This window comes from Ranitomeya variabilis, chromosome 1 (assembly GCF_051348905.1).
Source record: "Ranitomeya variabilis isolate aRanVar5 chromosome 1, aRanVar5.hap1, whole genome shotgun sequence".
NCBI lineage: Eukaryota > Metazoa > Chordata > Amphibia > Anura > Dendrobatidae > Ranitomeya > Ranitomeya variabilis.
This window is the reverse complement of record NC_135232.1, coordinates 90,314,327-90,336,518: the sequence shown is the minus strand read 5'-3', so window position 1 is coordinate 90,336,518 and position 22,192 is coordinate 90,314,327. Positions and strand designations below refer to the sequence as shown.

At 42.0% G+C, this 22,192-nt stretch overlaps 1 protein-coding gene across 4 annotated transcripts in view; it reads right to left on the bottom strand.

Moving 5' to 3' along the window:
- Positions 1-22,192, bottom strand: part of IPO11 (importin 11) — a 518,704-nt gene that overhangs the window by 254,342 nt on the left and 242,170 nt on the right. For all 4 annotated transcript variants that reach the window (XM_077286029.1, XM_077286021.1, XM_077286008.1 and 1 more), the window contains exon 22: positions 21,237-21,313. In XM_077286029.1, coding sequence (XP_077142144.1) covers positions 21,237-21,313 — 77 coding nt within the window. The remainder of the gene's footprint in view (positions 1-21,236; positions 21,314-22,192) is intronic.

Sequence of the window (22,192 nt, the reverse complement as noted above, 5' to 3'; positions counted from 1 at the left end):
CCTATTACTATAGTTCACGCCTGAAAACAGCCCAGATCTTCCAGAAGCATCAGTCATGGTCCAGGCAGGTTTCCCTGTCTGCACCCTACGAAGGTCAGCACAAACAGGAAGAATCATAGAGTTGAATAATAAAACCATCCGGTTGGCTAGTTGTATTGAGACAGCTGTTTATGGGAAGCTGGCGGCCATATTAGATTGCCAACCAGGTCTCCTAGACTCAAACTCTAAAATCTCCATGGCTAAGCAGCAGTTACGGACCACTCCAGTGTTTTTTCTTTTTTATTGTCCCTTTGGTTAGCAGTTAGTAATGTGCATGCAGGGAGTACAATAAAATACTGATCTCTGTCTTCAGCCATTTGCAGCCTTGCTCCAGTCCTCTCCCGGATTACGAGACCACAATTCTGACCTGCAGGTTCACACTGTGTCTTCTGTGTGGACAGAAGGTCACCTTCTCAATGAGGTTCAAACGAGGAGTCATGTGATGGAGAAGAGGACCGGAGCAGCGCTGGAAACGGCAGAAGACAGCGATGAGCAAGTATTTTGACACATTCACTACGATCTATTGCCAACAGAGTGGGCAATAAAATAAAATGCCGTTGTGGGAGTGGACCTTTAAGGAGCGCATTACTGCACATTTGTCTATAACTGGAACCTGTCACATTGTACATGAAGCCGATCTGTGTACACCATCGGAAGCCAAGCAGAATGATATATAGGTTTATTGGAAAAGGCTCAGAATCAGGGCTCGAGCACACCAGCGTATATCCTCTCATGCAAGAGAATCGGGTCAATTATGCTGTCACTCGATGTTTGATCCAAGTGTCATCTTACTGTGATGAAGAACTTAATTTTTCCATGGTCTGAGTCAGCGGATGTTGGATTGCACTCGGATGTCATCTGAGTGCAGTCCAATGTTTCCCACGCACCCATAGTCTTGTATGGATACACATAGTCAGAATAACGGAGCCACTCACGGCCTGCTGCGATTGTTTTCTCATGCAAAAAAATCCCAGATCTGCACGGCCCCATAGTATAATACTGGGCAGAGTGTTATAAAACACCAAACAGCACTCAGCCGTGTTATATGCTAGTGTGAGCGAGCCCTTAGTTGTATTTTATTCATTGAAATCCCTGATATCTGCATTCATTTGAGTCCAGTGGGAGTACCTACAGAAAAGACTGTCAATCACTGAATGGGCCCGCCCACTGGACTCTTATACAAGCAAACGCCAGGGATTTCAATGACTGAAATGCAAGTTTTACTAAAACTTTTCCCACAAATATGTACATCATCCTGATCTGCTCCATATCCTCCTGCCTGCAGATCAGATCACACTGTCAGCATGACAGGTTCCCTTTAATCAGACTGGGTGATCTATGTGGAGAACTCCATGTAAGCACATTTAGGTGACACACTCAGCTTTACCTGAAACACATAAGCCCCTCAGAGGATGTCCACTAAAGGACTTTTAGCGATTTTTTTAAGGAAAGGCGCACATCTTGAGTCCAGTTTTTGGATCTCCACGTATATGTAGTGCCACAACTGTCCGACTTTCCTTTTTTGGCCCGTCATAGGAGGCCATTAAAGTCAGTCTGTATAAAGACTGTCCGAGGATGTCTCCAGAGGGCTTCTGCACCACTATCAGCCATGCAGTAATAGCAAAATCACATTTCAAGTAAGGGAAAAGAAGGGAAAGAAAATTAAAAAAAATTCCACAAGAGAGAATTTTAATTGAGAGATAATTACTAATAAGAAATGGTGTCAGCTTCCCAGATAATCTCCATATTACTGCAAGGTTCTGCGGCTATTACTGCTGCTTTGTGTTATACAAAGGAAATTGATGATATCTGGAAATAGAATTCTTTACTTCTAAAATGAGTTTTACCTCAGAAGCTGCCAATCATGTGCTGCAGGTAGTAGGAAGACAAACTTACATCCAGCTTGCCTATAATTATTTCTTTCCAGCTTGGTCTTCTGAGTATGCCCTCCATCATTACAGACAGAATCTACACAAGATAGCGGCGAAATCCGTGTAATTAACGTTGGTGATAACGGTCGGCTAAAACAATACAGGCGGCAAACAATGGAGATTAGAAGTAATCAACCTTCCGTGACATTGGGCTTTCTCGCAATCATGGCTGTACAACAGGACGGTTTAGAAAAGTGAATGTTCGCAGCTTGCCATGTCAGGCAAAAGAAAAAAAGTCTGGTGGACGTACTGTGGGTGTGAAGCAAGTGTCGGCCTGAAGGTGCCCACACGGTCCCCGATACACATGAGCGCTTGTGTCTGCCAAGTGTTTCTGTCTTCACTATGGGGGGAGAGGAATGGACCTCTGTAGGACCCCAATACAAGGACCAGGAGTTTGCCTTCAATCTCTCAACATCATCTGGAATCAGTCAGTGCTCCCCATACAGAATGGATTGTCAGCTGGTGGTGGACATTTTTATTCTGTATAAGCAGCATTGGACTGGGATGCCAACGACCCTCTTACAACACAGATTCTGGGGGCCGCTATTCAACCGCCATACTTGGTGCATACGCGAGCACTCTCGGCAAACTCGAGTATCAAGCGCTTGCGCTCATCACTACTTCTCATCATAAACGCGCACAGATAAGACTTCTATAGGGCACCAGTCACACAGATACGTGTAGTGCACCATGCCGGCGTGCAGGCTATTGGTCATGCCCCTACTATTAGATAAGGTGGGCTTGTCCTGCACTAGTTAAGAGCACCCTACACGGACAAAGCTCCTATTTTCTCACACTAGGTCCTTGCTGCAAGCTATAAAATGAAAAAATACATATATTAGTAGGTATTAGTTGATAATTTGTGCCTTAGTGCCCATATCCATAGCTGTGATTGACAGAAATTGTTCTTTATTCGCATATGCTAATGAGACGGTCGGTGCACCCTTGGTGTGGCCAAACAGTTCAGTGCACCTTCCCATCTACTGTACTTGTCTTCCATCTATCTCCACCTTCCTCTGGCTCATATAAAGCCATAGCTGGATTGTTTGGCCAAGTGTGCACCGAGAACCTCATTAGCATATATGAATTAAGAAAAATTTCATGCAAATGTGTTAATGGAACTAGACACTAGAGGTATGATTTTTATTAACTCTACACGTTTCTGAGCCTGCTCTGAACAGTCATTTACTGCTGACCAACCAGTGTCTACTTCATGCTGCCTGTGGTTCGGGAATCTCTTGACAAGTTCCCTTTAACTTTGTCTGTCTACCTACCTCTCCATACATAAGTAATTGCTGGTCGTTCAATACTGCAGTTATGCAGAATTCACCATGGTGAAAACTTTACTTTATATTCTCGGTTTCAGTTTTTTTTCCAAGGGACTTCAGCACGCATTATTATACAATATGTGCAAGCTTGAGCCTAAAAATGGAAATCGCATACTGAAGGAAACTTCTGTAGATGCTTGCTGCTCCCTTAAGGGCTCATCAATGCTACTTCAATGACTAAGCACTGGAGAGCTAGAGGCAGGTTGCAGACCAGATACCATAAAGATATGGTGAGTAAAACACTGAACCGTGTAAAGCACAGTGCTGAATAAATATTACATTACTTGCTCATGTGCCCCATACAGCAAAACTCTGGTGTCTGCAGCCAAATGCCAGCTCATTTTACACCTGATTAACCCAAGGAATGAAAAACTAAATTACTTCACTTTCTAGAAAAGTTACAAAAAAAAGTAGAACAAAAAAAAAAAAAAAGAACATGAAGTACGTTACAGAAATTTACCGACCCATCAAGAACTAGAATAAAAGGATTGTGAAAGCTACGGATGGTGACGAGAGCCATATTTATTTGACTGTTATGCCGCTTGCAGGAAATATCTAACAGGAGGGGGTAGCTTACGGTCAAACATATTTTTTTTCTGTCAAAGTCGATCGAAGTTGGACTCTGACCCAGGCAGGTCAGACATGGTGCAGTGCATGGGCCTGCTGGAGAAGAATCAAGGACACTGGTCTTATCCTGAGAGCCTTGGGCGCCGGGGCATTTGACCTAGGTGTTAAGTGCTAAAAAAAAAAAAATACTTTACCTTGGCCGATGTATCTAGATGTGGGGCTAAAACAGCAAACAAAAGACTAGATGAAGCTCTATAGATCATAGAGGCCTTTATAGAGGACCACTCACCAAGTCATACGTGGACAGTTTCTCCTCTTACTTTATTCTCACTGCTCCCGAGTTCTACAACATTTATAAACCCACCATACAGCTCCAGAGGTATGGGCCTTTTTATTCAGTGCTTTGTTTTTATGGTCTTTACCAAGGAGGCGTGGCTCACAGGTTAAATATGCAAACCAGCATAAAGACACACCCCCAAGGACTACTGTGAGCCACACCCCTCATTAAAGAGGATGAAAATAAGTACTGACTAGAACGTATTATGGCCGATTTAAAAATAAAAAAAAAAGAGAACAAAATACTCAGAAAAGCAGCGAGAATAAAGTAAGAGCAAAAATGTGGCCACTTTTGACCATGTCACAGATCCTCCTTAAAAAAGGTGAAAGAGTCCTGTCAAGACCCTCTTCAATTAAGCAGATACTCTTAATTATGTAGCGCATAATATAAAAAAGCATTGCATCCTGTTGTTTAAATGGCTGGGAGATCACATTGTGATTTCTGTAGTAGATCTGTAGCTCTCTGCAGCTTCCCCTGGTCAAATCGATAGATTCCCGGAGGGTACGGTCTCATGAATATAACTCCTGTCCATTTGGTCAGTTGAAAAAATGGATATCACAGAAAAAGGTAGCATGTTACTGTCCATCCGTCATAAGACAGACCACGTATTTAAGTACCTCTAACCAATCCAGGGCTGACCTTCTTATTTAATAAAAAATAGAGGGGGTAGCACCAGATTAGACCAGGAGATTTTTCTAAATATGCTGAAAGTTAGTGTCAACTGTGCACAAACCACTCCCTAACGTCCCCGGAAAGAGCCCAACTTTCTAGGAAAAGTGGAGTCCTAACACTCCCCCTTCCCCTTTCTTGCACCTTCACTGCCAGAGGAATCAGTGAGGGTTGTGGGATGTCACACTGCATGCCAGGATCCGACAACCCTCCGCGGTCCCTCTGGTGAAAGATCTTGTGGATTATCGAGAGATCTCACACCGAACGGTAACATCATTAGTGCGGTTACAGTTTGGTCATCACTTCATAAAGGATGTGGCAGCGCTGGGTTAGTGCGAAGAGTGAGATCTCGCACTTTCCTTGAGACAGGGGCCAAGGAGGGTTGTGGGTTCCCACTCACCAAGACAGGAATCTGACCTGCAACAACCTGAAGTTCGGGCCTGACTTTTTACTAGAAAGTTGGTCCCTTTCGGGAGACATTAGGGAGAGTTATGGGCACTTTTGCCACCACCTTATATTTAGAAAAATCACCATTCTTGGGGTTGCCCACTCTTTTAAAATAAAAAGGGTAGTAGGTACTGTGCAAGAACAGCTCCGGAGGACAAGACCTGTACATGTATTACGGAGTTAGCCATCTTGTTCTCAAGTAGTGCTGAAAACTTGTAGCATAAAGCACGAAAAAAAGAAAAGAAGAAAACAAATTAAATAAAAAATGCAAATATAGGCCCACTTTCTTCACATTACAAAGCCCATCATTGTTCAGTACACACAATCTTACAGAAACACTCCTTGCCATGTGGATCCCGTACAACAAATGTTTTGATTACTGACATCTAATATATTAGAAAATTAATGGGTTGACTGATTTGGCTAATTCTTCGTGATGATTTTTTGCAGCTGCTTTGGCAAGAAGTGATGTTCTTTTATAGCTTTACAAGAAAACATTTATTATTAGCAGGAAAAGAAAAATAAGGCAGTCGCTCTTCTCAGCAAAGGCTGGCAATTTATTTTTACTTGAAATGCCTTCTTGGCACATCCGTAATGTGGATGTATTGTGCCAGTCTAAGCTTGGCACGCAATTAAGTAAGGTGAACTTGTCGAAAAATTAGGACACAGAAAAAAAAATTAATAAAGAAGCTAGAGACATCAGACAGAATGTAAAAATGTTTACACCAGACTTTCACTTATGTAGGACGCAAACTTTTCCATCTAAAGTTTACACCTGATGTCAGGACGTGCTGCAGAGGAGAAAAGTGGCATCAAAACTTCCCATAGGGTATGTGCACACTACATAGTCAAAGAAGCCCGAGCATGAAGACATTTTTATTAAGAACTCTGTGTGTGTAATGTAGCGTGTCAATAATATACTCATCTACCACGGCTTTCTGTGGGATCCAGAGCTGTTCTGCTCCTCTTCTCAGTGACATCTCCGCTCTTTTCACTATCCGCCTCACTCTAAGGCCGGCGTCACACTAGCGAGTTTTACGGACGTATGAGCGCATAAACTACGTCCGTAAAATTCGCATTACACACGGCCCAATGATTCCCTATGTCCCAACTCCTATCTGCCGTATATTACGCATCCGTAATATACGGTCTTGTACGGCCGTAGAAAATCGCAGCATGCTGCGTTTGTCACCGTATTGCGCAAAAAAATCGCCAATGAAAGTCTATGGGGGCGAGAAAAATATGGATTCCACACGGACCAGCAGTGTGACTTGCGAGAAATACGCAGCAGTGTTAGAGAGAAAAGCTGGTAATTCAATTACCGGCTTTTCATTTCTCCTTCCCAAACCCGACATGATATGAGACATGGTTTACATACAGTAAACCACCTCATATCCCCCTTTTTTTTGCATATTCCACACTACTAATGTTAGTAGTGTGTATGTGCAAAATTTGGGTGCTGTAGCTGCTAAAATAAAGGGTTAAATGGCGGAAAAAATGGGCGTGGGCTCCCGCGCAATTTTCTCCGCCAGAGTGGTAAAGCCAGTGACTGAGGGCAGATATTAATAGCATAGAGAGGGTCCATGGTTATTGGCCCCCCCTGGCTACAAACATCAGCCCCCAGCCACCCCAGAAAAGGCACATCTGTAAGATGCGCCTATTCTGGCACTTGGCCACTCTCTTCCCACTCCCGTGTAGCGGTGGGATATGGGGTAATGAAGGGTTAATGCCACCTTGCTATTGTAAGGTGACATTAAGCCAGATTAATAATGGAGAGGCGTCAATTATGTCACCTATCCATTATTAATCCAATTGTATGAAAAGGTTAAAAAACACACACACACATTATTAAAAAGTATTTTAATGAAATAAACACACAGGTTGTTTTAATATTTTATTGCTCTCTCAATCCACCAGAAGACCCTCGCTTGGCAAAATAATAAACCAACAATATACATACCTTCTGTTGATCTGTCATGTCCCACGAAGTAAATCCATCTGAAGGGGTTAACTCATTTTACAGGCAGGAGCTGTGCTAAAGCACTCGCTCGTGCCTGTAACCCCGGGTGCTGAAAGGAAAGCTTTGTGATCTGTACTTACATTGAGTTGCGGTGATGCGCCCTCTGGTGGATGAACTCATGAACTGGAGCCTTGGAAAAGTTCCCACGCTCGAGTTCATATGAGTTCATCCACCAGAGGGCGCCTCACCGCAACTCAATGTAAGTACAGATCACCCAGCTTTCCTTTCAGCACCCGGGGTTTACAGGCACGAGCGAGTGCTTTAGCACAGCTCCTGCCTGTAAAATGAGTTAACCCTTCAGATGGATTTACTTCGTGGGACCTGACAGTTCATCAGAAGGTATGTATATTGTTGGTTTATTATTTTGCCAAGCGAGGGTCTTCTGGTGGATTGAGAGAGCAATAAAATATTAAAACAACCTGTGTGTTTATTTCATTAAAATACTTTTTAATAATGTGTGTGTGTTTTTTAACCCTTTCATACAATTGGATTAATAATGGATAGGTGTCATAATTGACGCCTCTCCATTATTAATCTGGCTTAATGTCACCTTATAATAGCAAGGTGGCATTAACCCTTCATTACCCCATATCCCACAGCTACACGGGAGTGGGAAGAGAGTGGCCAAGTGCCAGAATAGGGGCATCTTCCAGATGTGCCTTTTCTGGGGTGGCTGGGGGCAGATGTTTGTAGCCAGGTGGGGCCAATAACCATGGTACCTCCCTAGGCTATTAATATCTGCCCTCAGTCATTGGCTTTACCACTCTGGCGGAGAAAATTGCGCGGGAGCCCACGCCAATTTTTTCCGCCATTTAACCCTTTATTTTAGCAGCTACAGCACCCAAATTTTGCACATACACACTACTAACATTAGTAGTGTGGAATAGGCAAAAAAAAGGGGGATATGAGATGGTTTACTGTATGTAAACCATGTCTCATATCCTGTCGGGTTTGGGAAGGAGAAATGAAAAGCCGGCAATTGAATTACCGGCTTTTCACATATATCGCGCTGAGTTAAATATAAATACAGAATATATATATATGTGTCTCAATGACATATATATATATATATATATATACTGTATATATGTTTTTCCGAACATTTGAGCACATAAATCCATTAGATGTCGGTTTTGCAAGCCTGCGAGAAAATATCGCAGTAGGGATGCCATACGGATTACATACGGAGGATGCCATGCGCAAAATACGCTGACACACCCTGCCTACGGATGACATACGGACCACTATTTTGGGGACTATTCTGCGTATTACGGCCGTAAAAAACAGACCGTATTTTTATACGCTGAGTGTGAGGCCGGCCTAAGTCCTGTGAGCCCTAAGTCTCTTCTAAAATGTTCTGATGCGCCATAGACTTACATTGTAAAAACAATGGTGACGCAGAGCGCGGCGTGACTCGGAGAGTCTGAGCGGCGGTGACGTCACTGAGAAGAGGAGCAGAGCAGCGCTGGATCCCGGAGAGAGCAGTGGTAGGTGAGTAATTTCATATACTCACACTAGATACACTTATAAACAGATTTGTAAAAAAAAAAAAAAAAAAAAAAGTCATGGTACCTCCCTTAAGACACCAGTGAACCCACCAAGGTTTTCCTAGGTGAAGCTGCTTCAGATAAAATGTGGGTGTCTTATCCATGAAGTAGCTTTGCTGTTATTTCTGAGGAGTCTTTTTTCTATCATTTAAACTATAACTAACAAGCTGCTTGCCAGCGAAAGCCACCCGGAGAACAAACACGCTTCTTGTTTTTACCACTTCACAGTTTCCGAACGCTGAAGCACTTAGAAGAAGTAATAAACGAACAGGAGCGAACAGGAGCACAGCAATATCGTTTTTGCACTGCTGTGCAGATTCCAGACAAAATCGGCCTGAAAAGACATTACGGGCAAGGGGCTTTGGTGAGTGAGATTCTGGCATCTGGTTGCTTTTTGCCATGCCGAATTAATAGAAGGGTTCCTTAAAGGGAACCTGTCACCAGGTTTGTCCATATAAGGTAAGGCCAGCTGCTTTCAGCCCTGATATACAGCATTATAATATGCTGTATATATGCCCCAATCCAGCCTGCAACAAAAAAAAGAGATTATATTATACTCACCTACAGGGCGTTTGGGAATGATGGGCATCACTGGTGTAGGTCCGATGCCGTCTTCCTTCTTGCCTCATGTGGATGATGCATCCTACGTCATCCACAAACTGTTCCCCGACATTGCGCTCCTGCACAGGCGCACTTCTCTGCCATGACCAGGGCAGAGTAAAGTACTGCAGTGCGCATGCGCCGGGGGTCTTTAGCCTTTCCTGAGCATACTCACTGCAGTACTTTGCTCTTCACTCGACAGGGCAGGGAGAAGTATTCCTGCGTAGGAGCACGATGACAAAAAATGGCTGTGTGAATAAGGCTCAAGAGAGCAGGGCTTAACAATGTGCAGGCCCATTTGATGAGATGAGAGCTGGTGGTTCCACTTGCTCGGTCACGCCTATTCCCAGTTCTCACAAGCGTGATCCTCTACTCAATGTAGTTAGTCAATAGAAATGGCCTTCTGCCCTGAAAGGAATTGCTGTTGGGATGTCCTGCAGTGAACAGAGACCTGGCTGTCGGGAGCATGACTGAGCATGTGTGACCACCAGCCTTCAGCTCATCAGATAGCTCTGCACTTTGCTATAGAGTTTGAGCACCAGGTGGCACACTGCCTTGTTAGAAAATGTCATAACACCTCTTTGGATAATTTGTTAAAGGGGTTGTCTGATACCTATAATGCCCTTTATAACTATCTTTCTTTAACCCATAAATACTGTTAGAATTCACTTTACTATAAAATTCACTACTCGTCTCCCCATCCTGCTAATCCCTATATCTGTAATTTTTTTCTTTACTTGCTGTGACATTTTGTTTCAGGGGAATCTCACATGGGTCGCCACTGGAGGATGGCACTGAAGCCACTTCTCTGCAGCTTCTATCACAACCTCCCGAAATAGTACGTCATCAGGGGGGTGCTGCTGTCACTCACAGTGCTTCTATCACCGCTCCCTGATGACATACTTCAGGCAAAAGAGACAGCAGGGACAAAATAAACAGGGACTGTAGTGATGGTGACCAAAGAAGTGTGGCAGCCACAAAATTTGCAGTCACTTCTCCATCACCCCCTGAAACAGAACATCATCATGGGGCAGTGGTTACCGAAGGTGTGGTAAGTGACCACAGTGCTGCCCCCTGATAACATGCATTAAGGAATTAGCTGGATAGGGAGAATAGCATAGAATGTTCTAATAAAGCAAATTACAAAAGTGGTTAAGGCTTACAGATAAATATTCATAAAGGGCATTATAGGTTTTGGATAATCCCTTTAAACACCATGTAAATTGCAAATAGTATTCATTTTTTTACTCAAAACATTGAAAGATGCCCTACTGGCTCTTATAGCTGTTCTGATTTCTAGCTTCTAGAACATTTATATATTTTCAAAATGAATGCTCTTGTATGTTACTATTAATGTTGACATGTATCTGTCAAAATATAGTCACCTTTACATAGAAGATGTGATTCTCTAGTGCTATGAAGAAAGCTGATGGGGGGTGGAGGGTTTGAATCACAGGGTGTCTGATCTGTCCTTGTTTTCCCTTTAATTGAGGATGTGTCACATGTCAGGTGACGGTTTGTGGACTGGGCTAAGCCTGCACCATACTCAATAGATGCTGGTTGTGTAACCGGCCCCCCACAATGCGATCAAGGGACAATGTGTCAGATGCCTACAGAAAGCCCCCATGGCATCATATTCGTCTTATGAATTTTAAAAAGTGACTGGTCATTAATTTTGACTGCATGCTGCTGTTCATAGAATAAGTGATTAAGGGACTGCAGGTACTAGTTCACTAGGGATTAAAAAAATAAATAAATAAAATATGGAAAAAAAATAGAATCACTCCTTTTTTCCCATTTAAAATTAAAAAAAATGTAATCTATAAAAATATAAAATTATGCAATCCATATGGTAAATGATTTAAAGAGAAAAAAAAATCAAAACAGAACTGTGGTTTTTCAGCTGCTGGACCTCTGTAAAAACATGCAATAAAAAGCAATCAAAAAATTGCTGATATCCCAAACTGGTATCAATAAAAACAGCAGCTCACCACTAAAAAATAAGCGCTTGCATAGCTAGATACAGGGGGGGGGAAAAGTTAAAATTGAAAGAACAAAATGACGCAAGTTTGGCATTGCCATAATCATAATGAACGGCATAATCCAATTGCCAAGTCATTTTTACTTCATAATAGACACCATTAAATCAAAGTCCAAAAATCAAAGGAGAAATTGTATTTTTTCTTTCACCATTTCTTGGATTTTTTTTTTTCTGTCTTCAAATTTTATGGTAAAATTAATTATATTACTCAAAACGATAACTTCTCCCACTGAAAAAATAAACAATTATTTGGATTGGTTGGTGGAAAAATACCCAGGAGGCGGTTAATACCCTTGCAATTGTATATGTGGTTAATCTGTGGTTAATCTGTGAAAACTGTCAGTAAAAAGAATAAACATAAAAAACATAAATATTGATTAAACATAAACCGTAAAATTAATTACAATTTGTATTTACATAGCAGCCGCATATGGAGGGATCGTCTAATAAACATGCAGTTCCTGCTCATGTTGTGGCTGTCGAACAGCCGTGGGCACTCGAGCATAGTATTCCAGCACTCCGAAAATACCTGCTGAGGTCACAAGCATGCTCATATAACACCTTATCCCGGCATGCTCGCTCATCACTAGTGGTGATCTTCTCATATTATTGTTAGACATGATGGAATTATGTAGGCGTCCGACCCCCGATCTTCCATTGCCGTTCCCCTGTAAGTCTGCCTTATTCATCTCCTGTATATTGCACTGACATCCCTCATCCATAACACCAGGGTAGGGGAGACGCGATGTCAGCAGGCTCATAAACGTGAATGAAGGGTCCCGCTCTCCACGGCTGCATCTGCTCTATATAAATGACCCGTGCAGTCTTCATTTAGCTTCACATATGGAAGGACGATATGTTAGGAATGTAATGGAGTCCGGCGCCTGGTGCGATTCCTCCGTCTCCCCAGGATGAATATACGAGACACATAATAAACCCGTGTAATGATTATTACATTCACGTTCTTCATGACAAAGGAAATATCAATGGCAATCCTAAACATGAGCTATAATGGCATTACAGAGGGCCGCAGGTAAATATTGATTGTGGGCTGAGCGGCTTATATAGTGGGGGTGTGCCCGGGATACATCACAGGGGGAAGCGGGCCGATATTAGCCCCATCTTACATTCCGTCAGGGCGCTGATAATAATGGCACCGGCTTCTGCCTGGGGACAAGGTCGGCTTACTTTGATTTTCCCTCTCTTTAGTTATTATTTGTGGAGTACAATGGATTAAAGGCTTTTTATATTTCAGATTTCCAGAACAATTAGTAGTCATGTTAACTGGATTTATGTGACTACGAGGGAAAACAAACAAGAACCTATGGAGACAGTAGACATGTTGGTTTTCTTTTCTTTTTAATATGCAGGACTGAGTTAGATGTACTATAGTTCCTCGACCTGTACTAGCTGTATAGTACTGATCTCTGTACTACATGTATTGTACTCCACTGTACCTGCACTGTGTACTGTAATGCGCTCTACCTGTACTATATGTACTGTAATGCGCTCTACCTGTACTATATGTACTGTAATGCGCTCTACCTGCACTGTGTACTGTAATGCGCTCTACCTGCACTATATGTACTGTAATGCGCTCTACCTGTACTATATGTATTGTACTCCACTGTACCTGCACTGTGTACTGTAATGCGCTCTACCTGTACTATATGTACTGTAATGCGCTCTACCTGTACTACATGTATTGTACTCCACTGTACCTGCACTGTGTACTGTAATGCGCTCTACCTGTACTATATGTACTGTAATGCGCTCTACCTGTACTATATGTACTGTAATGCGCTCTACCTGCACTATATGTACTGTAATGCGCTCTACCTGTACTATATGTACTGTAATGCGCTCTACCTGTACTATATGTACTGTAATGCACTCTACCTGCACTATGTGTACTGTAATGCGCTCTACCTGTACTATATGTACTGTAATGCGCTCTACCTGCACTATATGTACTGTAATGCGCTCTACCTGTACTATATGTACTGTAATGCGCTCTACCTGTACTATATGTACTGTAATGCGCTCTACCTGTACTATATGTACTGTAATGCGCTCTACCTGTACTATATGTACTGTAATGCGCTCTACCTGCACTATGTGTACTGTAATGCGCTCTACCTGTACTATATGTACTGTAATGCGCTCTACCTGTACTATATGTACTGTAATGCGCTCTACCTGCACTATGTGTACTGTAATGCGCTCTACCTGTACTAAATGTACTGTAATGCGCTCTACCTGTACTATATGTACTGTAATGCACTCTACCTGTACTAAATGTACTGTAATGCGCTCTACCTGTACTATATGTACTGTAATGCGCTCTACCTGTACTATATGTACTGTAATGCGCTCTACCTGCACTATATGTACTGTAATGTGCTCTACCTGTACTATATGTACGGTAATGCGCTCAACCTGCACTATGTGTACTGTAATGCGCTCTACCTGTACTAAATGTACTGTAATGCACTCTACCTGTACTATATGTACTGTAATGCACTCTACCTGTACTATATGTACTGTAATGCGCTCTACCTGTACTATATGTACTGTAATGCACTCTACCTGTACTATATGTACTGTAATGCGCTCTACCTGTACTATATGTACTGTAATGCACTCTACCTGCACTATATGTACTGTAATGCACTCTACCTGTACTATATGTACTGTAATGCGTTCTACCTGTACTAAATGTACTGTAATGCACTCTACCTGTACTATATGTACTGTAATGTGCTCTACCTGCACTATATGTACTGTAATGCACTCTACCTGTACTATATGTACTGTAATGCGCTCTACCTGCACTATATGTACTGTAATGCGCTCTACCTGTACTATATGTACTGTAATGCACTCTACCTGTACTATATGTACTGTAATGCACTCTACCTGTACGATATGTACTGTAATGCACTCAACCTGCACTATATGTATTGTAATGCGCTCTACCTGTACTATATGTACTGTAATGCACTCTACCTGTACGATATGTACTGTAATGCACTCAACCTGCACTATATGTATTGTAATGCGCTCTACCTGTACTATATGTACTGTAATGCGCTCTACCTGTACTATATGTACGGTAATGCACTCTACCTGTACTATATGTACTGTAATGCACTCTACCTGTACGATATGTACTGTAATGCACTCAACCTGCACTATATGTATTGTAAGGCGCTCTACCTGTACGATATGTACTGTAATGCACTCTACCCGTATGATATGTACTGTAATGCACGCAACCTGCACTATATGTATTGTAATGCACTCTACCTGTACGATATGTACTGTAATGCACTCTACCCGTATGATATGTACTGTAATGCACTCAACCTGCACTATATGTATTGTAATGCACTCTACCTGTACGATATGTACTGTAATGCAATCTAACCATGTGATATGCACTGTAATGCACTCTACCTGTACTATATGTACTGTAATGCACTCTACCTGTACTATATGCACTGTAATGCATTCTACCCGTATGATATGTACTGTAATGCACTCAACCTGCACTATATGTATTGTAATGCACTCTACCTGTACGATATGTACTGTAATGCAATCTAACCATGTGATATGCACTGTAATGCACTCTACCTGTACTATATGTACTGTAATGCACTCAACCTGCACTATATGTATTGTAATGCACTCTACCTGTACGATATGTACTGTAATGCAATCTAACCATGTGATATGTACTGTAATGCACTCTACCTGCACTATATGTACTGTAATGCACTCTACCTGCACTATATGTACTGTACTTTTCTTCCTGCACTAGCAGCACTGTAGTGCTCTCTATCCAAATTACATGTTCTGTACTTTCTACCTGTTCTACATGTACTGCAGTGTCCTCTATATGTATTATATGTACTGTAATACTCTACATGTAATGTATTTCTGCCTGCACTATATGCACTCATCTTTATACATGTACAGGAGTGCTTTCCACCTGTATTACATGTAGTGTACTTTCTACATATACTGTAGTGTTTTCTATCTGTATTGTGCTTCTTTGCACCCGTACTATGTGGCGCCAGTGGGTGTGGACCTTCTGCACCACTGGCCGGGCTTACTCTCAAGGGGCAGAAGGTGGAGAAGATAGGCTTGGCTGTTAGGGTAGCCAGCAGGTGCCACTCCAGCATAGTCCCCAGACCTGCAGCAGCTGACCAAAGGCACAGAGCGCACAAGGTACAGAGGGCAAAGACAGAGACATGGTCCGAGGTCGGGGTAGGCAACACAGGATCAAAATATAAAGACTGACTGCACACTAGGAACCTAAGTTCAGGCAAGGTGTGGAGAAGCTTCTAATACATCCCCTCCTGGGAGGGAATAGGCTATAAAAGCAAAACTCTGCAGGACACAGCAGGGTAAAATTCCTGCAGAGTCTGGCCATGCCTCCCTATAGCCAGGTGGAGACTCTCCAGCAACAGGGGAATGCAGCAAAGCTGGGAATGCTGCAGAAGCAGTTTAGTGTGATGGCCTGACACTGGATGGAGCGGCGCGGTTAACGTAGCGAGTAGGATGAAGCTGAAAAGGCGTGCAAGTTACCAGCATGACATACTACATGTACTGAAGTGTCTTTACCTGTGATACACATCGTACACTGTATTTCTTTCATTTTTTTTCTACCTGTAAATATTTCTACATTACATGTACAAAACTCATCTCTACCGGCACTATATGTGCTGTACTTCACTGTACCTATACTACATGAATTGTTGTGCTTCCTACCTGTACTGTACCTTATCACATCATGCGCTGTAGTGCTCTCTAGCTGTACTAGTTGTACCATACGTCTTTCTATCTGTACTATGTGTGTTGTACTATCTACCTCCACCTTGTGCATGTACTACAAGTACTGTAGTGCTCTGTACATGAACCACATGTAGTGAGTACTACAGGAAGAAAAAGGGGACAATACACATAATGTTGCTCTGTAGTGCTCCCTACCTGAACTGTGTGTACTGGACTTTCTACCTGTACTACAGATGTTCTGTAGCACTCTACCTATAGAAATGTACTCCGCCGTTCTCTAATGTATGTGCTATACTTTTTATTACTTGTGTAATGAGCACCACATTTTTATACTGATATACAGTATGTGGTCTACTGTTCTCTACCTATATAAGAATACATTGCAACTTAGAAAACTTAGTTAGGGTGGATCCATTGTATCCTTGTTGTATGTCGTGTGCCCTGTACTGGACCCCTGTCCTCAACATAGTAACTAACAGAATTCAGCAACTCTTTCTAGATTTGCTTCATCTGTATTAGATATCTTATTTCTCTATTCTTATTATATTATTATATATTATTATAGTTACAACAGTGGTCCCAGAACAAAACCTAACATTATATTGGGTATTGTAGTACCATTTGAGTGGTCGAAAATAAAGGTGACATTTTATAAGAACTAGTAAAGAATATTATGTTCGAGTCCCCGCAACTGCATGTCTAGCGGCTGTGACAGCCTAACAAACAGGTAATTCCTCCTTGTGTTGCAGCTGTCAAACAGCCGCGAGACATGCAGCCGTGGGGACTCGAACATATTATATATATAATGCCCAAGACCCTCAGTTAGCAGCAGAGCATGCTCAGATAACACCTTCAAGCTCGTTCACTCATCACCAACAGGAACATCGGTATATTCAGGGAATATGATACTGAAAGGAGTAAATTCAGCTCTCATGTATTATTGTCAACTATACACCGATATTCTGTGTTATTACTCATAAAGGACATTAGAGGAGAAGAAAAATAACATCGAAGAGAGAAACCATGTTCCGTAAAGTGCACCCTCATCCCCAGCACTAGACATAAGTCAGTTTTGCAGAGTTTCTGTAACAATACATTTTGTCTAACTGTGGAACTAAAAAAATATTTATCACAAAACATGGGATGAATCAAAAGCAGATATCAATAATTCATCTATTTACTCAGAAACTGAGAACGGCTATTGCCATGCACAACTGAATATTGCGCCTGTGCGTTGGCAATTGTGTGAAACAACACTTTGGAAGTCAAGTGGGCATCTGTCGGCACGCTCTGTGCCTGGACTTTATTAAATATAATTAGGCTACATGCACTGTGAATATCGAGAGGAGCCTCTTACATTATTGTGAACTGTACGGCCACCAGCAAGATGTTTTTACAGAATAAACACCGTACAACAACATAGGAGCCCGGAATATTAACAGGATTCAAAATAAAAAATGAACTTTAATTTTTTTCCAAATTTTATTCGAATTCTCAAATTCCAACAAAACAAAAATATTCTGGAAAATATTTATATCCGATTGGACATACAAGAGATTAAAGGCAGAACAGCAAGACGATTCATGGAGGTGTTTCCTGAGCCTTGAGTTCTCAGGACAGCTGAACGGGAAATTAGCAATGAATGATTGAGGCTGACAGAAACATAATGAACTAATAATTCATTTCAGATGTGCCAGTAACTAATAGGATTCCAAGCGATATCAATTAATATAAATTGCATTTTTAAAGTCAGGAAATAGGTGATGTAAGGAAACGTCTGACTGATTACTAAACCATGTCAGATTATAAACCTATATTATAAAAGGACATAAAACATGAGCGATTTCCACTTTATAAAATATAATTTTAGAGGATCAGTGGGTGCCTCGTGATAAGCAGTGTTATAGACTAAAGACACCTTTGGCATAAAAAAAAGAATGTTTTTTACATGTACCTTTAGTTATGATTGCAGTGAGATGATTGCTTATTTTCAGATGTCATAATACACAGTTTACCACCTGATCTTACTTTCAAAATGTTCTCCTGTGGACGTGTCCATCCCAGTAATTCATGTGGGGTGTTGGTTTTGTGTGTTCAGGATGATGCCTTTATTTGCCCTCATACAGTAGCACAGCTTAATTCCTGGAATGATTTTCCCTTATACAGCTAATGAACGGATCAAGTGCTTTCCTCTATCTACACCCAAATAAGTTGTCCGCCCTCCCTAATAACTTAAATGCTGTGCTCCCTCTCTCCTCTTTGATCTGCCTAGTACAAACTCCTCTCCTTCCCGATGTGATGGCTAAAGCTGGCCTTTCACACTACACAGCTGCCAAGCGAACTATCACATTTGTGAACGCTATCTCTGCCGACACACCGTCCCAAACGCCAGAACACTAGCCTAGCCAAGCTTTCCTTGCTCTCTATGAGAGCGCCACTGACAGATGCTTATCTCCCTGCCCAACAGAAGAATCGAGTGATTGAATAACAATTGCCCGATCCTTATGTCCTCAACGTATTCAACCAAGGGACAGGAGAGGCCTCAATGCACATTAGATGGTCAACAAAGTCTGGCAAAACAGTGTTCAAACTATTTTTATTGAATGTGCAAGGAGAGGAGAAGGGGGCAAAGACAGCCACCAAAACCAGGAGAACAGCTCTGATGAGACTGTCAGATTTTGCAGACAGCTGTTTAGGTGAAGGTCTTTGCTTCAGCAAAATGGCACAAATTTCTTTATGAAGGCTACTTAGTCAGTTGCTTAACTTTGGAGTAAGGAAGCAAATGAACAGTAAAAAGTTTAAGCACAAAACTTTGCATAAACTTTACGGGTAGCGTGCCATATGTTGTGTCGGCTGTAGAGTCCCAGTGTAGACAATCCTCCGCTCTCCATCGGAGGTGAAAAGCCACACAACTGTGAAATAAAATCATAGGGCAAGGGGCCACTAAGGTGGCTAGAGTGTCGGTTACTTGATGCCGGCTGCACCATCCGGCTCTACCCTCAACGGGCAAAGATTTACGGTAGTTTAAAGTGACCAGTGGGCGTTCCTGATGAAGCAGCTTGCTTCACAACCGGAAGCTAAACATCATAAGGCCCACAGCTTTCTATAACTCACTGTTTTCCAGAAACTAACACTGAATTGGAATAATAAAAGTGGACTGGAATCTCAGATAGAAGAAGAATAAAGACTTGCAGAATACCATAATTCTGACCAAAAGAAAACCCATGTGACATGTTTGCAATAGAGGTAGACTCTCAAAATATGACAAACTCACCCTATATCCAATAAGTCACTGCCCATGACTCAAAATAGCAGTTAAGCACCACTACACAAAACCTGAGTCACTGATATGGCATCAAACGTAATACTTCAATAATTTAATCACATTAGGATATTACAGCACATGTCATTATCACACAGACATTTCTAGCCAAAGACGACAACGCGTGGGATCTGGGGAGGGGAACAGAAGAGCTAATAGATATGTGGGCTCCCAAAGAAAGGGGTGCAGAGAAGTAAAGTACAAATGTATCACCCCAAGTTACATACACATAAGGGGAAGACAATGTAAAGCTTGTAAGATTGTTTTACCCAGGTTACAGAACCCTCTAGCACCAGACAGACCACATACACCAGTGAGCGTTTCACATTAATAGTTAGCTTCATCAGGGGCAAGAATGTCATTGTATGTCTCTAGCACCAGACAGACCACATACACCAGTAAGCGTTTCACATTAAAGGGAACCTGTCACCCCCAAAATGGAAGATGAGCTAAGCCCACCGGCATCAGGGGCTTATCTACAGCATTCTGTAATGCTGTAGATAAGCCCCCGATGTATCCTGAAAGATGAGAAATAAAGGTTAGATTATACTCACCTGGGCGGGCGGTCTGATCCGATGGGCGTTGCGGTCCGGGGCCTCCCATGTTCATACGGTGGCGTCCTCTTCTTGTCTTCACGCTGCGGCTCCGGTGTACTTTGCCTAATCTGTTGAGGGCAGAGCAAAGTACTGCAGTGCGCAGGTGCTGGGCCTCTCTGACCTTTCCCGGCGCCTGCGCACTGCAGTACTTTGCTCTGCCCTCAACAAGTTAGACAAAGTTCGCCTGTGCCGGAGCCGCAGCGTGAATACAAGAAGAGGACGTCATCCTTAGAAGATGGGAGGCCTCGGACCGGACCGTGACGCCCATCGGACCGGAACGCAGCGGGACCGCCCCTGGTTGAGTATAATCTAACCTCTTTTTATCATCTTTCAGGATACATCGGGGGCTTATCTACAGCATTCCAGAATGCTGTAGATAAGCCCCTGATGCCGGTGGGCTTAGCTCATCTTCCATTTTGGGGGTGACAGGTTTCCTTTAATATTTAGCTTCTTCAGGGGCAAGAATGTCATTGCATTTAATTATTTATTACATAGGTGTCCCTTTAAATCAATTTTCACACATTATTCAGTTTTGCTCATTATAATTGATATTACTTTCAAAATACATTTTGGATAAAATCAGCAGCAACTTCAAGTACCGTACATAGATTTTCATATCTTAAGATATTTATTTTACTTAGTTTGGACACTCTTAAGCAGACTTTCTACTTTTCCTATTTATCATGAAGCCGCAGAATAACATAACTGATTTAAATAAAAGCATAACAATTTTTCTTTTTTTTCTTTTGCAGATCCCATTATTCACAATGTAAGGACTTGAGCTTTTGTGGATAAGAAGCAATATCTGTGCGACACTTGCCATTTTCCTCATTAAATTGAAAAGTTCTTAGTTAGCAAAAGCTAAAATACTTTCCAGTTAGGCGTGAGGGAATCACGAAGTCACAGATTTTTTTACAGCTTTGCGACCGCTCCAGGATGGCAAAATATTATATTAAAGAAATGACTTAGAAAAAATTAAAATCACCTACCTAGGAGTGCAGACATGTTGTGAAAAATCCTCAGCAGTTCGGGAGTAATGGATGGACAATTTTCCAATGTCACTAACCTAAAAATGATAATAACTGTAAGATCGTTCCATCTTTTCACATATGCATAATTAGTGACAGTGCTGATTTAATGTCTCGCATACATCAGCCTAACCTACATTTTACATAATCTACGCAAACTAATACAAGCAACTGGAAAAATTCAGCTGAAACTTCTTCAAGAACATTTGCCCTAAAATATACAGAATGATTGTGAACATCGGAAAAATGAAATAATGGGGTCATCAAGCTAATAACATTACGGGGTAGGACAGTAAAAGACAAGATCACTTCTACGTTCCTGATGACAGATGCCCCATTACTGAGAGAATATACTTTGGGTCTTTATACTGATGGGGCTGCAAGTTCACCAACAAATGCGCCGATCCGTCTGCATTATTCCCAATTTCTGTTGATCACTTTTTTTTTCTTTCTGCATTGCATATGTGGGAGAATCGTACCTCTAAAATTCCGATAGGTGGAAGTCCTCAACGGAACTAGCAACTATTAAAGGGAATCTGTACCAGGTTTTGCAACCTAATCTCAGTGCAGCATGAGGTAGAGACAGAGATTCATTCTGATTCCAGTGATGTATCACTTACTAAGCTGCTTAAAGTACTCTTTGTAAAATCACTGATCAGTGGGAGATTATCACTAGAGGACTACCTGACCTGCTGCCATGATGCCACACTCCCACCACTGATTGGCCACATTCTGCCTACTCACTGTGTACACTGAAAGCTTCCCATCAGTGGAGTGGGCGGAGTTACACAGAGTCCAGCATTCAGAGAACTGCAGAGAAAAAAGTTTTTAAACAAAACTGCAGTAAAGTAAATAATAAATCGCTGGAATCAGGGCCTTTACCCCTACATTATGCTGCGCTCATATAAGGTATCAAA